This window comes from Aspergillus flavus, chromosome 4 (genome assembly GCF_009017415.1).
Source record: "Aspergillus flavus chromosome 4, complete sequence".
Classification (NCBI taxonomy): domain Eukaryota; kingdom Fungi; phylum Ascomycota; class Eurotiomycetes; order Eurotiales; family Aspergillaceae; genus Aspergillus; species Aspergillus flavus.
Window position 1 is genome coordinate 1,277,648 of NC_092405.1, and position 21,872 is coordinate 1,299,519.

General features: G+C 49.6%; 8 protein-coding genes across 8 annotated transcripts; 3 read left to right on the forward strand and 5 right to left on the reverse strand.

The window, feature by feature from the left end:
* Positions 1 to 79: 79 nt before the first annotated feature.
* F9C07_3640 (putative snoRNP assembly factor Naf1) lies at positions 80 to 2,083 on the reverse strand (the record flags this gene model as incomplete). The annotated part of the gene is made up of 1 exon (XM_041285769.1): positions 80 to 2,083. The coding sequence occupies one exon, from the start codon at positions 2,081 to 2,083 to the stop codon at positions 80 to 82; it is 2,004 nt and encodes a 667-aa protein (XP_041145934.1).
* A 259-nt stretch (positions 2,084 to 2,342) lies between these two features.
* F9C07_3641 (putative alpha-1,2-mannosyltransferase) lies at positions 2,343 to 4,308 on the forward strand (the record flags this gene model as incomplete). Its single annotated transcript, XM_041285765.1, has 4 exons — positions 2,343 to 2,413; positions 2,473 to 3,142; positions 3,199 to 3,993; positions 4,048 to 4,308. The coding sequence occupies 4 exons, from the start codon at positions 2,343 to 2,345 to the stop codon at positions 4,306 to 4,308; spliced, it is 1,797 nt and encodes a 598-aa protein (XP_041145935.1).
* A 471-nt stretch (positions 4,309 to 4,779) lies between these two features.
* Positions 4,780 to 6,232, forward strand: F9C07_3642 (uncharacterized protein; the record flags this gene model as incomplete). Its single annotated transcript, XM_071511116.1, has 3 exons — positions 4,780 to 5,087; positions 5,161 to 5,337; positions 5,470 to 6,232. 3 exons carry the CDS (start codon positions 4,780 to 4,782, stop codon positions 6,230 to 6,232), a joined length of 1,248 nt encoding a protein of 415 aa, XP_071366344.1.
* A 186-nt stretch (positions 6,233 to 6,418) lies between these two features.
* On the reverse strand, positions 6,419 to 8,707 carry F9C07_1511874 (exonuclease V a 5' deoxyribonuclease-domain-containing protein). Its single transcript, XM_041291758.2, has 2 exons — positions 8,169 to 8,707; positions 6,419 to 8,088 (listed from the first exon to the last, which is right to left on the reverse strand). The coding sequence occupies exons 1-2, from the start codon at positions 8,539 to 8,541 to the stop codon at positions 6,605 to 6,607; spliced, it is 1,857 nt and encodes a 618-aa protein (XP_041145937.1). The 5' UTR covers positions 8,542 to 8,707; the 3' UTR covers positions 6,419 to 6,604.
* Positions 8,708 to 8,873: 166 nt separating this feature from the next.
* Positions 8,874 to 9,879, reverse strand: F9C07_3644 (putative integral membrane protein, Mpv17/PMP22 family; the record flags this gene model as incomplete). Its single annotated transcript, XM_071511117.1, has 2 exons — positions 8,874 to 9,282; positions 9,347 to 9,879. 2 exons carry the CDS (start codon positions 9,877 to 9,879, stop codon positions 8,874 to 8,876), a joined length of 942 nt encoding a protein of 313 aa, XP_071366345.1.
* A 345-nt stretch (positions 9,880 to 10,224) lies between these two features.
* F9C07_1511872 (synaptic vesicle transporter) lies at positions 10,225 to 14,286 on the reverse strand. Its single transcript, XM_041291762.2, has 3 exons — positions 12,134 to 14,286; positions 11,831 to 12,085; positions 10,225 to 11,763 (listed from the first exon to the last, which is right to left on the reverse strand). The coding sequence occupies exons 1-3, from the start codon at positions 12,492 to 12,494 to the stop codon at positions 10,571 to 10,573; spliced, it is 1,809 nt and encodes a 602-aa protein (XP_041145938.1). The 5' UTR covers positions 12,495 to 14,286; the 3' UTR covers positions 10,225 to 10,570.
* Positions 14,287 to 16,079: 1,793 nt separating this feature from the next.
* F9C07_3646 (histones H3 and H4) lies at positions 16,080 to 16,734 on the reverse strand (the record flags this gene model as incomplete). The annotated part of the gene is made up of 3 exons (XM_041291763.2): positions 16,638 to 16,734; positions 16,417 to 16,524; positions 16,080 to 16,357 (listed from the first exon to the last, which is right to left on the reverse strand). The coding sequence occupies exons 1-3, from the start codon at positions 16,660 to 16,662 to the stop codon at positions 16,080 to 16,082; spliced, it is 411 nt and encodes a 136-aa protein (XP_041145939.1). The 5' UTR covers positions 16,663 to 16,734.
* A 749-nt stretch (positions 16,735 to 17,483) lies between these two features.
* On the forward strand, positions 17,484 to 17,926 carry F9C07_3647 (histone H4.1; the record flags this gene model as incomplete). The annotated part of the gene is made up of 3 exons (XM_041291759.1): positions 17,484 to 17,493; positions 17,566 to 17,841; positions 17,901 to 17,926. The coding sequence occupies 3 exons, from the start codon at positions 17,484 to 17,486 to the stop codon at positions 17,924 to 17,926; spliced, it is 312 nt and encodes a 103-aa protein (XP_041145940.1).
* Positions 17,927 to 21,872: the final 3,946 nt, after the last annotated feature.

The following is a 21,872-nucleotide window of genomic DNA, read 5'->3' on the forward strand; positions in this document are numbered from 1 at the left end:
ATGCAAACTTTATATATCAGTTTTACCCAAACCTAGAAAAGCAAGGAAACCCTAATCAGATCAACATGGTATCAAACGCTCATGAGCGAGGTGGTCCTTGATTGTTGTTGCTCAGCTGACGCAACAGGTCTAATTGCGCCTTGACCTGGTCAAAATTCATGGTTGCCGCTTGCGCCGGCTGTTGCCCAGGGGCTTGCTGTTGTTGATACTGCTGCTGTTGTTGCTGCTGTTGCAAGGCGGCCAAGAACAATGGGTTGATTTGCATGTTGTGTGGGAATTGGTAAGGGTTTTGTTGGGGATAAGCCTGCTGGAATGGCATCTGGAAATTGAAGCCAGGAGGTGCAGCAGCTTGACCGAACTGTTGCTGTGGTTGAGGTTGTTGTTGAGGTTGTTGTTGTTGTTGCTGCTGCGGGAAAGATGGGTACGCAGGGTATTGTTGTGGCATTCCATAAGCATTAGGTTGGGTTTGCTGGTACGCGTGTTGACTGTAGTTGGAAGATTGAGGTTGCGCGTCCGACCCTTGCTGTTGATATGACTGGCGCTGAGTCTCTCTTGGTCCGCCTCCACGGCCACGGCCACCTCGACCGCGATCAAAGCCCCGGCCCCGGCCTCTACCACCACGGAAACCACCTCTACCAGTGGGTCCATCATTCTCGACAGGTGCCTCCTGCCGACCCATCATCTCATGGAAGTTCTTCGGGCGAGCAAGAGGTGTGTATCCATCTTCACCTGCATTATCGTCGTAGTTTAGTTCGGTTTGGCTGAGCTTGGAAGGACCTGGGGGACCCTTCTTAGCCTTTGCTGGACCATCTCTGGCTTCCTTTCTCTCCTGCCGCTTCTGCTTCAACTTCCGCTTGTACTCGGCCTCTGCTTCATCGTCGGAAAACTCCACCTCATCTTCAGCAATTTCCTCATCGTGGAAATTCGAAGCATCACTGCCCTTCATTCCCTTGAGAGGCTGAGTAAACACAAATGTAGAATGTTGCTCAACGTAGTAAACGTCCTTTCCTTTAGAAAGACCACGTTCCTCGACAGCCGCGGCAGTAGGGAAACGGATAGTATACAATGGGTTCTCAACTCTTCCCAATGTCTCAGCAACCACACCAGCGACACTCCTGTCTTCAAAGCAGAGTAATGAGCCCGATTCCAGCACCTGGTACTCTCCAGAAGTGTTCGCCGCGATCAGGACCGTGTTCTCAACAATTGCCTCCACATGTCCCAGGTGCACAATCTTCATTTCGGGAGTCACAGTGACATCCGGGATAGGGGGCGCTTCTTCTGGAATCTCATTTGCCGTTCTAATATGACCACCCGATTTGCCCTTCCCCTCTCCTTCATCGTCGGAACCAAGTTCTGCCTGCATCAGGATACGCGCTTGTTCTTCGGGGCTGAGAATTGGGTAGTCTTCGTCGTCTTCATCGCTGTCATCTGAGGAATCGCTAGAAGAATCATCGGAAGATGACTCGTACGGAGAAGAATCGATCTCCCATTCAGGATGCTCCTCCTCGTCCTGTTCCGCTTGATCATGTTCCATAGCGTCGGGGGGAGGCACAGTTCCTGTCCCGCTTGCATCACCATTGGTCATGTTGTCGTCCGCCTGAGGTTGATTTGGAACTTCGGCCTGGCTACGTGGTTCCGAATTTTGTTCCCCCTCAACGTTTCCGATGTTCTCCACGGTAGGCTCTTGCTTCTTAGGCTCCGTTTCTTCAAGATCCATGCCATTTTGCGTATCCGTATGCGCACCTTCCTGGGGTCCGGGGTTAGGCGACGGGCTTGGATCGCTCTGCGCCGGCTGTAGATCCTTGAGACTATCATTGACAAGGTTTAACCCAGGGATCAGTGTTGAAGGGTGAGATGTCGTGGCTGGTTCATTGGTTTGACCTTGAATAGCTGCTCCCGGGTTCTCGCTAGGTTCCGCAGGCGTGCGCGCGACCCATGGCGTGTTGTAGAAATCACTTCCATCGTCCGCAGGTGTTAGTGCAATGGGTGGCGTATCATTCATGCAAGTCCGTTTCACAGGAGGCCCCTCGTTCGCATCCTCTAGGGAATGCTGGGGTTGAACAGGAGGCTGCCGATCACTCATTATGTGTCTCTGTAGCCTTGAGAAAGACGTATCCCAGAGGCGAGAGGGAAAATAATAATAATAATAATAATAATGGTATAGTTGAAGATATGATCGCAGGCAAAATCTAATGCGGGAACTTTTTTTTTTTCGAAGTGCCATAATTGCCGTAGCGGTTACCGGAGAAGCTTTCTTATCGATAACGTGTTTGTTACGTTAAGCTTCAACCATGCCTTAACTTTACATGTTGATAAATCTCCCCTCGACGAATGTCAGCAAAATGGCATCTGCCAGGAAAACAATTGAGGTTTCCTCAATGCCAACGGGGCAGGCACCGCGGTCCAAGAAACGGTATCAAACCTAGAGTTCCTTTCCTTTATCAATCAAGCTAACACTCGCGACCTTCGCAGACCCCCGCCACCGCCCTATTACATTCCATTGAATATAACGCTCTATGTGTTCCTCATCTCCAACGCAATTGCTGCTTTCCTTGCACCCGTTCAGGACTGTGACGAAGTCTTCAACTTTTGGGAACCTACACATTACCTTGATCATGGATACGGACTTCAGACGTGGGAGTACTCGCCGGTGTATTCAATCCGGAGCTGGCTCTATGTTACCATTCATGCCATTGTCGGGAAAGTGGCCTCCCTTGCTCTAGTTACGAAAAGCTCTCAATTCTATGCGATCCGCTTTTTTCTTGCCCTCGTTTGCGCCGCCTGTCAGACCCGACTCTATGCGGCAATCTGTCGAACACTAAGCCCCAAGATTGGCCTGTTCTTTCTTATGATCGTTGCGTTCAGCCCGGGCATGTTTCACGCTTCCACAGCATTCCTTCCCTCCAGCTTTACTATGTACATGTCCATGCTCGGTCTCACAGCCTTCTTGGATTGGCGACGTCAGAAGATTGCGCAAGGAATTATGTGGTTTGGCCTCGGTGCGATTGTCGGCTGGCCTTTTGCCGGTGCATTGATCGTTCCACTTCTGCTCGCCGAGCTTCTTGTCGGCGTTATTTCGGGATCCCTAGGAACAGTTGTCTCTGGTATCTTTAACGGGTCCATCAGATGTCTGGCAATCCTGGTATGCAACTACGGACTGACAGTCTATGATCTCCGTCTTGTGCTAATATGACGCAGGCTGCGGAAATTGCGGTTGACTATGCTTTCCTCCGTAAGTTCGCTGTTGTACCTTGGAATATTGTCGCCTACAACATCTTTGGAGGCGAGGGTAAGGGTCCAGACATCTTCGGTACAGAGCCTTGGACATTCTACATAAGGAATCTACTACTGAATTTCAATATCTGGTTCATATTTGCGATGTCTGCGGCACCTTTACTACTTCTGCAGGCCATATTCCGACCCCAAGCGACCAAGAAGGAGATTCCGCTACGAACCTTAGCTGTGATTGCGCCATTTTATATGTGGTTTGCGATCTTTACCGCTCAGCCTCACAAGGAAGAAAGGTTTATGTATCCGGCGTACCCTTTTCTTGCTCTCAATGCGGCGATCGCAATCCACATAATCCTCACCTACGTTGGGTCTAAGGACTCTAAAGGGTCCAAGGGAACCTTGTTAGCCCAAGCCAAGCTTACCATCGTAACGGCTGTTGTTCTGGCTGCTATCAATGCTGGCTTGCTGCGGACTGTCGGTTTGATCACCGCCTACAACGCCCCTCTCAAGGTATTCGAACCGCTGGAGCGGCTGGACATTCCCCAAGCGGGCGACTCGGTATGCTTCGGTAAAGAGTGGTACCGATTCCCATCTTCGTTCTTCCTCCCTGATGGCATGCGGGCCAAGTTTATTCGCAGCGAATTCCGGGGGTTGCTCCCTGGCCAATTCCCCGATGCCACGGATTATCCTGCTCTTTTCGACGGTACATCGCAGATCCCCGAAGGCATGAACGACTTGAACCAGGAGGACCCAGGAAAATACGTAAGTGTATAACAAGACGACCTTTATATCTCCATCAGCTAATCCCGAACGTAGGTTGACATCTCCCAATGCTCATTCCTTGTCGACTCATACTTCCCAAGTCGCGATGCAACCGAGCTGGAACCCGATTATATCCACGACGAGTCACAGTGGGAGGTGATGTCGTGCAAGCCCTTCCTCGATGCTTCACAAACGGGTCTTATAGGCCGACTGATCTGGGTTCCTGATCTGCCGGGGCTCCCGGATCAACTCCAGCGTAAATGGGGGCAATATTGCCTCCTACGGCGACGTGATGTCAGCGCCGAGACGGATTAAATGGTCACATGTACTATCAAGACGGCTCTTCCACCAATGTAAATAGGCCAGAATGCTATCTCTGGATATTACCTTCATTCGTATCCGAGATGCGAACCCGCAGAGGCAAACACGTAGGGCGGCAGTGCGACCATACCTGAAGGAGACAAAAGATCCCCCGGAGCTGCAGAGATAAGCATCTTCTTCCCCGCAAACTTTAGATGTCGATCGCATCCGATTAACAGATACGGCAGTTGACTATCTGATCCCTTGCCTCCAGGCTTGATAACGCTCTGCTGCATAATGTATCCATCCGTATGCTGTACTGCATCCTACGTGGTGGATAATGATGCTTTAAATCTACCCCCCTTCATCCATATCCCAACCCTACTTGTAGCATTCTCCCTACAACATGATCTATACCTATAGAAACCAACTCCTCTCATGATACCAACAATAACATAAACAGTATCACTATAAAAGAAATCCAACATGATATTCACAGCCCTCCCAACTACAATCACCCAACACCACCTCTCCAACGTCACCGCCATTTGCCTCCTCGCAACCCTAACCACCTATCTCCTCCACTCCCTCTGGAAGAAACACCACAGCTCGAAATCCCCCGAGAGCGACCCCGAACAAAAGTCCCTGTCCCCCGCTTCAAAGTTCAAACAGCCCACCCGCAAACCGGGAGAATGGACTCCATCCGACTTCAAGCGACCGCCTGCCGCTCCGTATCCAGACTGGGACGTGCATACCACCAAGCCAAAACCCTACCGACCGTTCAGATACGGACCGTAAGTCATACCAGACTACCATATTTCTATACAGAGTATATCCAGGCTGTATAAGCTAACAGAGAACCCACAGTAAATACTTCATCACAATGGGCCTGCGAAGCATGAAATGGGACGAATGGATCGAGCTCGACAACCACTACCCACGCTACCACGCCGACAAAGCACGTCGGATCAAAGAGCGAGGAGCGAAATGTTCCAAAACGGCCCCTGAAGCCATGGACGCTGCTATGGAGTTACTAGAAGAATTGTACGTTGCCTTCCTCTCCATACACCCCCCTCTCCATATACCTCCCATCCACTCATCCACACAACCTATCCACGATACCAACCATCCACCCCCAAAGAACCAAAACCACCAACTAACACCTCCAACACACAGAACAACCTACCTCCCCGAACGCTACCCAACCCTCTTCCGCAAAACCCCCACCGGAATAACCAACCTCCTCACCCAAGAAACCCTAACCACAGTCCCCCCCCTCTCCGAAGATCCCATGCAAACCTGCGGCCGCCTAATCCAAGACGACCTAGCCCTAATGCTCGAACGCCCCGACGGTGAATACTACCTCCTCGCCGGCTCCATCCTCCTCGCCGGCTTCTGGCGCCTCGAAGACAAATACGGCATGCGACTCTCCGAAATCCACACCTCTGGCTCCGTGCCCGGCTACAAAGAAAAGCTCGAAAAGGGGATGTTGAATTTCTTCCGCAGGCTACGGCCCGAGGATCCCGTGCTCCGAAATAACTATTTTATTCAGGTGGATGAGAGTCTGCCCTGGTCGCATAGTATCGGGTCGGAGGATGGGGAGACGGTGTCGTGGAATACGGCGGAGAAGAATCGGGCGATTGAGCATCATTTTTTTCGGTCTGAGAGGCAGAGTTTGAGGAGGTTGCCTAGGTCCGGGGCGGTGGTGTTTACGATTAGGACTTATTTTGAGCCCATTACGGAGGTGGTGAAGGAGCCGTATGTGCCTGGCAGGTTGGCTTCGGCGGTTAGGAGTTGGGGGGAGGATGTGGCGAGGTATAAGGGGAGGGAGAAGTATGGAGAGGTTTTGTTGGAGTATTTGGATCGTATGCATGAGAGGCAGGTTGCTGAGGGTTTGGAAGTGGATAAGGAGGAGGAGGTTAGGAGTTATCCGTTTTGATTTTTTGGTGTTTGTGTATTTATTTATAGGTGTTTGGGTGTCCTTGTGTCTTTAGTCTTATTATGTTGTGTTATGAGATATGATGACTTGATGAATGTCTTTCTTTCTTTCTTTCTTTCTTTCTTTCTTTCTTTCTTTCTTTGTAGCTGGGTGTTGTATCTTGATGAGATTGTAAAGGGTATGTCTCTATGATCATATCATCTTTTGTCTCTGTAACTCGCCCAAGTCTGTTCAAGTCCAACAACAAGTCTAATCTCAGATACATTAGTAGATGCAATGGAACCTTCCGTGTATACCAAATGCTGGAGGCAGATTATCCTCCCAAACGCCAACCAATGCCCTAAAACCATACAAAAACCAGATCTAAAATAATCAAACAGCCAGCGAAGACGATCTTCTCCTTCTTCGCTTTGCAAAGGCCAATTCGCGCTCTTGACGCCAAGAACACTCGTCGCGAAACTCACAGATCCGGCACTTCCACGCATCCATGACTTCGACACCCCGCGGGTTACGCTCGCCACGCCACCATTCCATCTGGTCAGATAGATAGGCTGTCAGAGCCGTGGGGTCAAAGAGGAAAGAGCGGCTGCCTAGCAATCGGGACTCCGTGTCGGTTGTTGGAGCTGATGACAGGTATCGGGCGGTCAGAAGAGGCGATAGCACAGTCGGATAAGGCTCGAGTAAGCCCGGTTGGAACTCAGAAGGGATTGAGGGTGCCACTGATACTGGTGTCGAATGTGCCGGTGGGAGGAAGGTGAGCCGGAGTTGGTCTTTCATCAGCTTCCAGAGGCTGGTCAGGTTGTTGTGCGCGAGAAGAATACTGGTCGAGTCCTGGCTGCCAGGGGGTGCAGAATCCGCGCCGTACGATGTACGTCGTCCAGCCGCATCTTCCGGAGTAAAGTCGCGGTCAAATTCTTGCGATGATAATGTATCGAAGAATTGGTCGTTGAGACCGCCTACTTCAGCTATGAAGGCGTCGGTGAATGTGCGTGTGGGATCCAGGCCATAGCGCGAGGCAAGTAGTTCGATGGATACATCCTCACTGGTAGCAAGCCGATTGAGCATATGATAGTACATCTGGAGTTGGAGCAGTGTCGGCCGGAACGATGAACTCTTCACAGTGGGGACAGAGGCACTAGCTCGGGTCTTGACGTCTGTCATGTATATACGAGGCAGACTGAAAGCCTCTGAGGAAGATTGACTGCCGATTCCGGAGTCATCTAAGCTGTCTTCTTGCTCACCATTCCAGGAGAGGTCAGTGAGCCGTTTGCCACCCTGCGACGGCGACAACAGGTAATCTGAAAGCGACATTTGGTACTCGGGCAGCACAGCCCTCGACGCCTCCACGTCGGCATAATACGACGCAGCCGTCGCTTCAAGCTCTGAGTCCGGACACTCGTAGGAGAGCTGGTCAATGACCCCGTTCACCAGCTCGCCATCCACCAGCCCCCATACCTCCAACTCTCGAGTGATACCATACTCCCTCAACGTCCGCAGCCCTTGTATGATATTCCATATCCTCAGCGCCAGCGCATCTTCTTTAGTCGTAATCTCCACCGGAACCGTCGTATAGAGCTCATCCTCTAACGTCTTATGTATCGTGCTCCCCTGCTTCATCGCCGGAGTCCTCCTCTTCCTCCCAAACTTCGTCAACGTATACCAATACTGCAACTCGCACCACGCCGGCGAAATCAAATCCGTGACCGAAAAAGCCTTATTAGGCGGTTTCCGAAACCTCTCAATCGGCGCCCGGTTATCCGCAACAGCATCCGTAGCACCGGTAGCCCATTCTTTCTCGCGAGCTACATGCCTCTCGCGCTCCTTCGTCCGGCCCTCAGTAGAATTCGGATGCTCAACTAAACGCTTCGTCAGACCGTCAGCGCCCCACAACAAACACAAACCACCAAAACCAGGCGGAAAGAAAACGGGATAATACCAAACGCGGCGCCACCATTGCTTGCCATCTGACCTGCTCTCCCCGCAACGGGACTGCCCCAAGTCCTCGAAACTTGCCATACGGGCTTTTGCCTCCCCAGTACCTTGGGCGTCCGAGGACTCGATGGAGCAACATGGCAATCTTCGATGTCGCCTATGGGGTGGTTTGTCCTCTTCGCGGCTGGAGAGGTCGTCGATGGTTGCGGCGGCGGCGGCGGTGGTGTCGCGTGGAGAGCCGCGTGTTCCGTGACGGCTTGGGCGAGTAGTTCGTTCAAGATATCCTCTTCATCCGGTGTGAAGTCGGATCCGTAGTTGCTGCTACAGTCGGAGATTGTATCTTTCATTAAAACTTGGGAGGACTGTGGGCAGGACATGCCTGCAATCCTGTCGGGGAGTTCATGTCATTGTGATGTGGAAAGTGGCGAGTGCCGCCGTTGATAAGTTATCGGGTATGATATCCCGTCATCAACTGCTCTAAATATTGCAAATGCGATATTCCAGAAATACGATGTCTGAGTACGCATGAGTAGAATAAAAGTATGAGGAATCGCAGTGTCTATAAATCACTATATTGCATAGTCTATCAAGGGCGCTGTAAACACACGCTATCTATAATCCAACCAAACCCACCCAATGCCGCCACATCTAAATCTATGTACAACAAGGGAACAAAAACCAAAGGGGTATAAGAAAGAAGACATCCGAACTATGCCTTCAGCGTCGCTGAGGCGCCAATACCGATCTGCGAAGCCGCTGCCTCAGCCAACTCATTGGCCTCGACTTCTCGCGCCGCCTTCTGGTTCAACCAGCTGAGATACGTCTGCCATCCGACCGCAATAACTCCAGAAAATATATTCCGAAACTGAGCCGGCACGTACATGAAGCTGAACGCGGTGACTGCAGGCCACAACTTCGCGCTGTTGGTGATACTCACCGGAAGCGCTTTCTTCAGACGCTCCCAGGTCTCCTCGAGAGTTGCGCCGGAAAGCAGCGAGTGGACACTGAAGAAGTAGGTGTTGAAGACGGGTGTGAACACGGCCTGTTGCACGCAGACCTTAGTGAGGATCGAGAGGAATTTGGATGCGAAATTGAAGTGGTGGTGAAGGAACATGAACCTATTGTTGATCTATTAGTATATTGTCCCATTATGGCAAAGCTAAAAGACCGGGGACAGCATACCAGTTATACGACGGAATGCTTGATCCTGCGCCCACGGTCAAATGCCGCAATGTCCTCCACGGGTCATATCCCCCTCCGGATGTCGCGGCGTCATTGTCTTCACTCTCTGAATTTTCTCGGGCTGTATCCTTGACCGACTTGTTATCTGACGGAAACAATAACTGTGCGCTCAAGTCACCGCACAGGTACACGACGATCGAGCTCCAAAATTGTGTCGCATAAGGCCTTCTTTCCTGAATCCGCGAATATGACCGTCCGAGCTTGCCAAGGGGTCCCTCCACGATAACGTCACGCAGCGATCGTGATCGGGCACTGGCGGGGACTGTACGCGGGGTGGCGGAGGAACAGGAGGATTGCGTCGATGAAGGGGGTGCGGCTTTAGACTGAGCGTTCTGGGAGGGTACGTTTTTCTCAGGACTCTTCGGCGATGAGCTGGTAGATCGGTTTCCTTGAGGCCGTATGCGAGATGATAGATGGGACCGCGAAAATAGCGTTGGCCGTTTGCCAAGCTGGGTGATAAGTGTATGTCTCATGTTTTTAGTTGTGCTGGAGTATAGAAATCTCGCATATGGAAGGGCGATCAACCGAATGATAACCGTAACGAGCCTATTGAGAATAACCCCCTTGAGTGACCTGTCGAAGCTCAGGATCCGCACAAGAACAGCAGCACAGTCAGCAGAAAATAAGGCACATCATGTTGAGTCAAAATTGAATCAGCGCAGGAGATTTATTCCGCAATCAGCGCGGTCGGCACTGCTTCTCTGCCGAGGGTCGGGTCCAGCGAAGGCGGCAAGCCTTTCCGATCGGAGTCAAAAATCTATTGGTTCTTAAGTCCGAGATACAAAGGCCGAATCATTCACGATAAAGCAAATTATTCTTCTTTCTAGCACATTACATACATCCACCAGATCAGATCCCAACTCCACGGTCTATAATGCAAGCAACCAGGAAAATATGCAATGACACGCCGGGTATATCAACATGAAACAGTCGTCTAAATAATAAGAGTAGAGCCCTGGAAAAAGGGCTCAATACATGGACACAAAACTTTTTTTCTCTTCCATCACGCACATCTCACATCAACACGTCGAGTGTTATCAACAAAAGGGTATAAGGATAAATAGGGTAATAGATACTAAAAATTATCGACATAGTCGGTATCGGTATGTTTAAAATGCCGGGAAAGTGAAGAACTTGAAGGGTGGCTGCGCAATAATTCTTCGATCATTTGAAGGACTCGCGAGTATGAACGCGGTCAATATCGTACGGGTTCCCGTCATAGATCGACTGACGTGCAGAACCGGCGGTTCGAACCGATGATTTAGTGCGAACTTGTTGCACCGGCGGCAGCTCGCCAACATGCGAGCCGCTTTCATCGTCACTACTATCGGAAACCTCAACACCAGGCGCTTCCGTGCGGTCATAGGCCGGCTCAAGTTCCTTGTCTTCAGGCTCACCCTGCTGTTGTTTAATTTGCTGCGCCATCTTGCGCATAAAGGCATCGGATTCGGCTGCGTACTTGCAGCGCAAGCGGATCTTAGGTCCGTAAATATAGAATAGGAACGGGAACGGTACACATGCAAGAGCCAGGAAGGCAGGAATGGTGGAAGCCCAGTGAATGCCAAGGTCACTGTACATATAGGTCGTGAAAAGCGGGAAGACGGCACCAAAAATCGATCGCAGAACCGAGTTTGCTGCCAAGACAGACGCAGCAAAGATGGTATATGTGTCAATGAGGTAGGTCAGGATACTCAGGAACACCAGGACCATTCCAAAACCGAAGGGGGCTCCTGCCGCGACGCAGGCCATCCAGTGGATAGATGGGTAGTTCGTCCATGCAAACCAGAACAGACCGATGGGAATAGCGAGAGAGGCGACCATGCATGGTGGGAGACGTGCTTCGGGAGGAGCAAATCCTCCGTGTTTTTCGTCGGTCTTGACGTATCGCTTGTTGTCGATAATGCTGTAGGCCACAGCAGCCAGCATTCCGATCATAATACCAAGGAATGGAAGACTGCCAACACCCTGGTTCCAACCACGGACCCCTTGAAACACAATTGGGTAGGCAGCGAAGAGCATATACAAGGTGCCATACACGATAGCCATGTACAGAGACAGCAAGAACACAATAGGCTCCCGGAAGAGTAGAATCCAGGGACGCGACAATGCGGTGCCGAACGCTTGCTTGAGGCTGACCTTGCCCTGGTCGATGTCCAATTTGCTGCGATAAACCTTGCCGGTAATCTTAGACAGTCTCTCGGCGCGGCGACGAAGAAGAACCGGTGCATATGTTTCGGGTGTGAGCAGGGAGGCCACGATCCAAACAAAGCCAGAAAAGGCTCCCAAGAAACCCATCACCCATCTCCATCCGGCGTTCATTCCAAGGAAACCTCCGATGATAGGGCCGAGGACGGGGCCTGTGTGAAAGTCAGTCAGTCCAATGATGTTCCAGAATACGAAGCAGCAAAACAAAGAGGAACCTACCCAGAAATGGAGCAGCCGCAAAAAGACTCGTCGCAACACCTCTCTCTTTAGCAGAGAACATGTCGGCAATGACACCTCCCGCATTGGTAAGGGGGGAGGAGCCAAACGATCCGGCGAAAAATCGAAGAATGATCAGAGTCTGGATGTTCTGGGCGCCAGCACTTCCACAGTTGAAGGCAGTCAAAGCGAGATAAGTGACAAAGAAAATGATCTGACGGCCGAACATTTCACTCAGAGGAGCCCAGAGCAGAGGTCCTGTTCCTGTCAGCTAAAGAAGTGATTCACGAAAGAGCAAGAGCATACCGATGGCGAAACCAAGGACGAAAAGCGAAACACCCAGAGTAGAAACTTCGGTGCCGACGTGGAATTGTTGTCTGATCTGAGCCACACCACCGGTATAGGCTGATGAAACTAGCGCAACGGCCAGAGTCGAAATAGCAGCAAGCATAGTAATGAACCATTTGGTGCTATTGGCGAACTGCATAGGATTCCTTGGATCATTAGGGAGCCAGGTGACAGCATATGGATCCTCTTCAGTTCCTGAACCGGGATACGGATGATCGATGACTTCCTGGGTCACGGCCCCCTGATCTATAACCATGCGCCAATATGGGATCTTTCGGCTCATGGGCGACTCGCCAGGAGCCCCCTTCTCGTTAGACATGATGGCAGAGACTGTGTTTCGTATCACAAAGGGGACGGTGACACGATGGCGTTTAAGGATAGGAGACGGTGTCGTGCAGAAAGACGGACAAAGGGCGGCTGCGGCTAAAGTGTCTGGCGTATTAATAGAGCAAACAAGCGCTGTTTTTATCAGATATGATCCCTGTCAAGAATATTGACTGCAATGGCCGAATGCGGCAAGTGTATAGACGGTATTGAAATTCAAGGTGTGGGCAACCAAGAATGTCGACCAGGAAAATTAGAATAAAATCAAGATTAAATAAATCTATTAAAATGTTAAGGAATGGTATCACACAAATCTAGGGCCGGAAAAAGTAGGACTCAAAGGGATGTTACAGATCTATATATACATCTGGGCCCAACGAAATTTTTTTTTCTTTGATTTAGTGACAGCGTCACCTTGTAGTAATTTACCTCGGATCTAAGCCGGTCTCAGGTCCTCAGGTACGAAACGACGCTGGAATTAAAGGGAATGGGGCAAATGCACCCGAGATCTGGGCATTATTCGTCGTTATGCACCGCATAGACTGGTCGGCCTTGAGCGGAGTGGATCCCAGGACCCATTTGTTAAAGCTCTGGATCCATGGGCTAACCGTGTGCCTCGTGGCTTAGGGAAATTGTCCTGGAAAGTTTTTTGATTAGTCGAGTTTATGCTTCGGGTGTATGACTCTTTGAGAGACTGCCTCCGTAGGGCAATTTTTTGATTACAGATCCAGGTAAGAGTTGTGAATGATCATAAAATTGTTCATAGGACATCGTGAGTGACGTCTTATCTATCCAATCTGCTCCAAATGTTTGCTATCATATCAGGATATTTCAAAATTGAGGGGAAATTGCATCACGGTGTCGAAATAGCTTGATAAGAGCAGGTGACCGAATGACTCGTAGAAATTTCGGCCCGATTATTTCATCAGCCGCATCCAGGACGTCAACCCCGTCAAGGTCACCAACAAATTGCCCGCTTCGGGTTAGACATCGTTCGTATCCGATTTCAGCCACAGCTCATGGACTGACCTTTGTTGTTAATAAGGCCACAATCATATAGCATGATTCCCTCGTATTCACAACATAAAGGGGCTCATTATATCCTAATAATATTCCATGGACATCCTCCACCCGAGTTCCTGAAGCTCCTCCAAGTTTCTACGTTCCCGATATCACAACCCGTGAGGCTAAGCATCGGCTAGTACTGTTCACGCCATAGCCCCTTGGCGAGTCGACGGATCTTTGATATCCGGCTAAGGACGATCATCTACATCTTACCACTTCGGATCTATGTATTCCTTATCCATGAGAAAGGTTTAAATCGACAAGTCCTACGAAGAATAGTGCCAACGACCAAGTTTAATTTTACAAAGAGACCATCATCAGGGCACATTAGCCTTATGAAATCAAAGTCTGTTGGGGACTCGGCGTGTCCGTCTTGGACCCACTAGCGTTAGTCCACAACCCCCTTAAAGCGGTTTAGCTACGGTGCCACTTAATCATTCTGGGCCTTTCGAGCCACACTAGAATCCGACGGTAATTACACTAGAGTCCGCGTATGCTGCATTTCTGCATAAATCCCTGATGGAGAACGATGGGTCGTTACTTATACTTTATGCTGACCCAAGAACAACCTATAGCAAAGTCTTGGATGGGGATCGTCTATCTGTCCCTATCATGGCATGACAGGTCGATCGGCGCGACAAGCGGTGTCAATCTCAGTCTGTATTCGCCGATATCTGCCTTTCGAACTGCAACGGTGTACGTGTATTCGTGCTCCCACTTCTTGCCGCCTTGCCTCTAAGGCAACAATCTATAACCCAACTTAGTAGCGGCGGCGCTACAGGGGTGCAATACTAGCTACTCTGTAGCATCGTTGACATTTAATCCTGGTGCTTTCGGTTTCGTTGTGGAGTCCAGTTGCATAATTACTTAGTGGTTCCCTGCCATCCGGTCAAAGGAAGGAAGTGCATGACTTGCATTTATGTACATGTCCAGTCGCGGGTTATATATCTACAAAGTACTCTTCGTCAAGTTCTTATACTCAACCTGTCATACAGTTTTAGCGATATATAACACATTCATATCATGTATCATATTTTAATACTCATTTATACCCTATTTCCTTCCCCACCATGCCCATAAATCACACAATCCTGGTGAAGCTAAGCCCTACAGCATCGCTAACCACCAAACCCTCAAGACCACATCTACATGCGAGTTACAACACCCACTCAATATACACTCTAACAAGCCCCTAGAACCAAAAATGCAGATGATGAAAGGAGCAGTTAATCCAGCAGCAACCCAATCAACAAAACACCAGCCAATCAATCCCCTTCAACAGATATCCAACAAGCAAGATAAGAAACCAGAAAACAACCTCGGCAAATTCCCAACTCACGACAAAAAGCCCCTCCTCTAATCAAAGAAATCCACGCCATCTTACAAATCCATATCCTAATTTCATACTAACCAATCCCACTAGTTACCCCTCCGCCGATAGATTGTTTCATAACTCGTTTCGTTGTCCGACCGAGGCACGGGACTTGGCCGTGAGGCCACCACTTAGGAGGGGTGTCGGGTTCGGAATACCGGTCGCTGTGTAGGATGCCGACAAGATAGTTAATATAGGAATAACCATTAGTCTTGTAAATGCTAGATATATTGGAAAATGGTGTCATGTCACTATAGAACGGGTCCTTGTTCTTTTGTTATTTATAGGTTGTCTGGTTTCGAGGGGCTGGTTACGCAAGTGTGTTGCGATCGGGCTGTCGCTTGTACCCCTCCATATCTGAGGATAGGGGGGTTGAGAAGGTGGATACGCAAGGTGTAGTTCGTTGCATTCTGTGTGTGTTTCTGGGGAGTTGCTAGAAATTTAACAGCGATCTATGAGCCTTCCTTGCTCTATTTTACGATTGGGGAGTTATGGAAAATCCATGTCAAAAATGCCGTATCCAGTCACTACTTCAGTCTTCAACGTACGTCCTCTGTACGATCGCAAACAGTTCTGTTAAGGCAAGGGCCAGTCGGAGGTTGAGTAAATGAAACGCGAATATATTTCAAATATTCTATAGACTTGGTAGAAGTAGAACCTTCCCTGGTCGTATATGGAGTACCGAACGCGGTGGGCAGTACACCAGCAACACCACCAGCGTACACACGCTCAACAGTTCGCGTCGCTAAAGGCGCGCGACCGCGATAGTGGCATACTTCTTACAAGAGAAAACAGCGCGAGATTAAGTCACGACAGTAATGAATTGGATTATTCGTCATAGAATCTGCATTTCGAATCTATGCCATCCGGTGGCAATTCATAGAGAATACCACTTGGTCAAGTAAAATTTCTTAATGTACATGCTCGGATGCATCCCATGAGATCCAATCCACTCAGCCGCGTCGTCGGCAGCCTACTATTTATTGCGCAGCAAAACGAAAACTAATCCCAGTGCCGAAACCCATTGATATTCGCAAATGAAAAAAAAGAACCCATCATGTATCGCCAGTCGTGAAAAAGAAATAAAACCCCTAATCGCCTACCCAGAGACAACCAGAAAAACCGGACTCATTAGAGAATAATCTAAGAGCGCTCACCACGGAGACGGCGGGCGAGCTGGATGTCCTTGGACTGGATGGTAACACGCTTGGCGTGGATGGCGCAGAGGTTGGTGTCCTCGAAAAGAGAGACGAGGTAGGCCTCAACGGACTCCTGGAGAGCACCGATGGCGGAGGACTGGAAACGGAGGTCGGACTTGAAATCCTGGGCGATTTCACGGACCAGACGCTGGAAGGGGAGCTTGCGGATCAGAAGCTCGGTGGACTTCTGGTAGCGACGGATCTCACGGAGAGCGACGGTACCTTTTCATGACTGTTAGTGATGACGCGATGATGGTTTGCCACATCATAAGATAACTTACCAGGCTTGTAACGGTGAGGCTTCTTGACACCTCCGGTAGAGGGAGCAGCCTTACGGGCGGCCTTGGAGGCGAGCTGCTTACGAGGGGCCTTGCCACCAGTGGACTTACCTGGATGGATGTTAGTGATGATGATTCAAGACGCGATGTATCACTCATGGGGACGCGACCCTGACGCGGGGCGACGACACCACAAGAGAAAGGATAGTAAGGTTAAGACTTACGGGCAGTCTGCTTAGTTCTGGCCATCTTTAGAGATAAGGTTTGATGGATTTAGTCGACTTTGAGATGAAAATAGATAAAAGTCGATGGTTGTCGATGATAATGTGTTGGCGGATGAGGAGATGAAAGAAGGATGGAGGAGGCGGGTGGGGGAAGGTATTTGTAGTAAGCGAAGGGTGGGTGGTGATCTGATGGCGTTGCCAGCAATTTGGGTGGCCTTAGCGTCGTTTCCCTTTGATCAAAAAAGCGCTCGGAAAGCAGCACACCATAAGCCGTGATTTCGGGGGTCACTTTTGGCTGCAGAATCAAAGGGTTACCTTGCGGGCGGTCAAGGAATCCGCGCCCAAGGCAGGAATGAAGTGTGGTCTGTGCGTTAAGCGAGTGACGGACCAATAGAATCGTAGGATCACTGATCTAGCCTGTCTCCCTACCACGTCTTGATCCCAACCACCGGTAAGGTATGTGAAGTAATTCAGTAGATCAAAATGAAAGTTGGTATGCTCAGGAATATCTCTGGTCAATTTTGATCCCTGATCTCGGTGGTTCAGAGGCATTCCGTGAGGATCAAAGTTGATCGTAGCGGAATCATCACTTCTCGGTCACGTTGCCGACAGATCAAACCCGCCGGGAGGATCCTCGTCTCTCATTGGTCGATCCTCTTGCTAGCGCGTGATTCCAACGCCCTCCCCGCGCTCTTCCTTTTCCTATACAAATATCACCCGTCCCATGGCAGCTGTCCCAATCTTTCCCTTCCCATCTCTCTCACATCTGTCATCCAATTAACCACCTATCTCTCCACATTTTCCCACTCAACCTTAAACAAGTTAACTCTTTAATCAACCATCAATATGTCTGGCCGTAAGTCTTTCCCCTCCAGTGAGCATCCAAGACGCGATCAGGATCGATGATTAACGCGTTTCTCTACAATAGGTGGAAAGGGTGGAAAGGGTCTCGGAAAGGGTGGCGCCAAGCGTCACCGCAAGATCTTGCGTGACAACATCCAGGGTATCACTAAGCCCGCTATCCGTCGTCTTGCTCGTCGTGGTGGTGTCAAGCGTATCTCTGCCATGATCTACGAGGAGACCCGTGGTGTCCTCAAGACCTTCCTTGAGGGTGTCATCCGTGACGCTGTCACCTACACTGAGCACGCCAAGCGCAAGACCGTCACTTCTCTTGACGTCGTCTATGCCCTCAAGCGTCAAGGACGTGAGTTGCCTCTGCTGTTCATCCTCTTCTATCAACTCTTGTCTAACATATCAAATCAGGTACCCTCTACGGTTTCGGTGGTTAAATGCTTTCTTTTCTCGCCTTTTGTTTTCAGCCATCCTGCGCGGTCGACGCGTCGGTTGTCCTTCCGCAGCAGTGACGCGACGGGTTGCTTTTTCGGGTTGGTTTACGGTATGACTGGGACGTTGGGGTGTTATTGATCTTTTACCATGGGTCTCTGGGTTTGCTTTTAACGTATTTTACTTTACTATTACGCGTCCACTACTGGGTCTGCTAGTGTTCGTGATTGAAATTTCTGTATCATAGCGGCCTTCATGCTATCGGCTGGTACCTCTAGAACCATCGCGTCATGGAAATGCGCGGTCTGGTATGAATACGAACGCTTGAAAAAAAGATGAAATATTTTTGTGCTTGTTTCCGTGTCTGCGTAGCTGCCTTGTAATTCTTTGTTTTTGTTGTGCGTCGTCGGTTGTCGCGTGTCTTGCGTACGCGTCGATGGTACTAGTAGTGTGGGCGGAATTGGGCCTATGGGAGTAGTATCTGTGTCTCCATGCTTCCTGTACCTACGGATTTGTATAGTAGCTAATCCATGATTACATTCGCTGCTGCTTTAGTATCCAATACCGTTGTATATACGTGTAGCATACTCTGTAGCTTATAATTGAGTCCTTTCCACGTTCTGGAAGATAATGGGGCTTATACGGTTGTACTTGAGTCTTTCTCCATCACTCCCGATGCTACTTGGATACGGCTTCCCCAGTACATACAATACAAAAGTAATTTCGTGTTCGTCAGTTCTACTCTAGTATGCTGTTCGATACGAGTTAGCTGTGCGAGTAGATGAATTTCAGTTGGGTGTGTATATGTTGATGATGTATGGTATGATGGTACATACAAGTAGGAATATATATCTTCATGCATAGCACTCGATACACTTACTACCAACTTATCACCAATGAAGAAACACACAGGATTATTAGGCCAAAAAAGCACATAGAAAATTATTAGCGGTAGTAAGTTATTACATAAAGTCTCAAAATTACCCCAAATCCATGCCATACAGCTAAGATCAGTGAAGTTCTGCATCGAAGCTGACGTTCGTCAAGAGCTCGACATAGCTCGGGTCGAGTTGAACCCCCGGGTAGGGTTGAACCCCTGCCAGGTAGCTGAGGTAAGGTAACCTATGGAAGCTAAACCATCTTGGGTATAATGGATCGCGCGGTCCGCGGTGCATCATTACAGCACACCACCTCCAAGTCACATCCCAATCTAACTATCATGTTGAATACAAAAACACAGCCCAGTTGACCAAGAAACTCGGTCCTGGATGATATGTGGAGTATCAAGGTTAATTGACTGGCAGTTTTCCTACGCCCGATTTGCGCCAAGAGTACGGAGTACATACGGCCAGCTTCGACTCGACCGATGCATATAGAACGAGCAGTGGTACCAAAACCCAAGAGAGATTCCACGACATAGACGTCCAGATGAGAATGCGTGTATTACCCTGAAGCCAACCCCGACCCTCGTCGTTGAGCCCATCATCGTACCGCGATCACCCACGAACATAACGCGAGAATACACGTGACGATGCAAAAGCGCGTTGGATCACCCTAATCTCTACGGTGTACTGGGATGAGAAGGTACAAATGTTCACGACACGATTTAATCATATATAAGTAAAGTAGCCGCTTCACCTGCGTCGAACCGACCACTAGCCAGATCGAGCGAACCTATCGCCTATATGCCTGTCAGTCAGTGGCTCCTCAAGCCCATGCACACCGAAGCGAGAGCATTTTGGTGCTACACTGGCTATGGATCCTATCACAAGCATCGCGTCCCGCAATACTATAACTGCCAGATTGACATGTTGCCGTTTAGCGGGCGTGCCCAGCTTCTTCCGACCGAGTATAATGCTGTCGAGCTAAAAGTCCTGATAATGCCGTTTTAAAACGGCGGGCTGGAGTCATATGCCATGGGAAATGCGGTACAAATAGCCAATGGCAACCTGGATAATTGTTATGGCTCGATATGTGACTGGCTAGCTATCCCTGTTGGCGACCCATAACGCATATATGGTATTTGCAAAACCCGATCATGGCGAACAACCCCCATCGCTCCTCCACAAATGGACCGCCAGATTTCAAAAAGCCAGACCCACGGAGAATCGCCCCTTAGAACACCAGCTCTCGATGAACATATGAACACAGTCCCGCCTCGCTTGCATATCTGTCACGCATCACACCTTGAAGGCTACGCACACCCCGAGATGCTGTCGTTCTGCACTCAGTGGCATACGCGAGATCTTTACCCTTCCATAGTATCGCATCATCGTATGCACTAATATTCAAGTTGCCCCCCCCAACGTATTCATCACCTCCTACCGGAGTTCCCGATGCTCCTCCCTTACAACCGAGGACTCACTATAAGGTCTGTAGGGCACCGGTCAACTAAGTGTGAGACTAACCCCCCGGTTTTCGATGTACTGTGATAAGGTTATAAACTGTGCTTCTTCGCAATCCTCCACCATCTGTGCTATTCGTCCGGTTCCTACCCTCGTACCGTATCGTGCCCATGTGCAGTTCTCCAATGGCGCCGAGGCGCCTGCAAATAGCTGAACCTAGCCAAAACATCACATTCATGGAATGCACAAGACTATCGGAGACGCTCCTATGGATAGAGCGCCGAGGCAATTGTGTGAACTCCCTTGCTGAGTTCGCGTGGTGACGTAGACAGTTATAAGTGGGCTTGACAAAAGGGCTGTCACTAATCACAACGATGCATTCAATATGCTATGCCTGGGATTTACTGTATTTGATATTTGCTAATGACAATATACCGTCGAATGGCATATCAGATGCTTCACACAGAATAGGATACAAGCGGCACTTGAAGATGTAAACCACCTATGGACACCACGTCCGGACATTTCATTCAAGCTAGGCACTGGCAACCTTCTGTTGTTCATTTACTTTGCTAAAGCGGCAAGCGCTGTAGCGCCAACTGGGTTGCTATCGCGGGGCTCATTCAGCTATCTCGAGGTATCATGCTCAAACAAATAAGGTACCTAATAAAGGTGGCTTGGAGGGTGAGCAAATGACGCAGCACATGAAGAAAAACACACACATACTGAAATGGAAGTAACGGAAAAGAGAACCAACAATGTAACGTCTGATTGCTGAGCAGCCCAATCTGCGCAAATGGGTCTGGATATCTTGAATGCCGCCGCAGTGCTACACTTTTGACTCTCAGCGGCGAGCAACTTGGGTAGTTCTGCTCCTCAAACTTACAAACGACGACCCTCTCAAGATTGACATGTGTAATGCACAGATCCATACGTAGTGGGTCTAGCAGATAGACGTCTCTGAAAGATGGAGGTGTAGTCATTGATCATTTTGAAGTTGACAGGATCCGGAGTCACTAGGTCCGTGTGGAAGGTTGCTAATATTTCCATAGCATACCCAGGCCAGCCTGACCATAATCGACAAGGAGACATAGGAGAAAAGATGGGTTGTTGGTTTGATAGGCTCGCCGAGGGGTGGCCTTGGGCAGGCCACAGAGGTCTCATTCAGTTTCCCAGGGAAGGGGAGGGAGATATCCAGCTTGTCTTCTTCTAGGGTGTAGCGCGACCGATGCGGACACTGCTATAACCCTCCAAGATATACAGAGGCCAGAAGGAGCGGCACAGCGCTTTCAGAGTGGCCAGGACAAGCTTAGTCCCGCTCTGGAGGAAGTGAGTCGCTTTCGATATGATGTTTGTCGAGGATCTGCGCAAACGTGACAGCGTGCCCAAGGCCCATCAGGCACAGACAAAGTTTCAATTCATAGTTGATAGCGGGCACCAACGCCTCGAACGAGTCCATACCTGACAAGTATGTCCTGTTATCCGCTCGCAGAAGTCGACACAATTTCGGACATTGCTACAACATACCATCTTAAAATGGGTGTACTCTGGACGTTGTATATTGTCTTCGTCCGTGGAGAAACCGTGACTCACCCAGGACTGACAG

Bases quoted from the DNA above. Each gene is read 5' to 3' on its own strand.
- F9C07_1511874 (XM_041291758.2), bottom strand. From the start codon at position 8,541: ATGTCCTGCCCACAGTCCTCCCAAGTTTTAATGAAAGATACAATCTCC. The intron at 8,089-8,168 runs GTATTATCCCGT...CGAAGCGTTTAG, and splicing joins CAATGGTGGCGCCGCGTTTG to TTGAGCATCCGAATTCTACT.
- F9C07_1511872 (XM_041291762.2), bottom strand. From the start codon at position 12,494: ATGTCTAACGAGAAGGGGGCTCCTGGCGAGTCGCCCATGAGCCGAAAG. The intron at 12,086-12,133 runs GTATGCTCTTGC...TGACAGGAACAG, and splicing joins CGTCCTTGGTTTCGCCATCG to GACCTCTGCTCTGGGCTCCT. The intron at 11,764-11,830 runs GTAGGTTCCTCT...ACTTTCACACAG, and splicing joins TGCGGCTGCTCCATTTCTGG to GCCCCGTCCTCGGCCCTATC.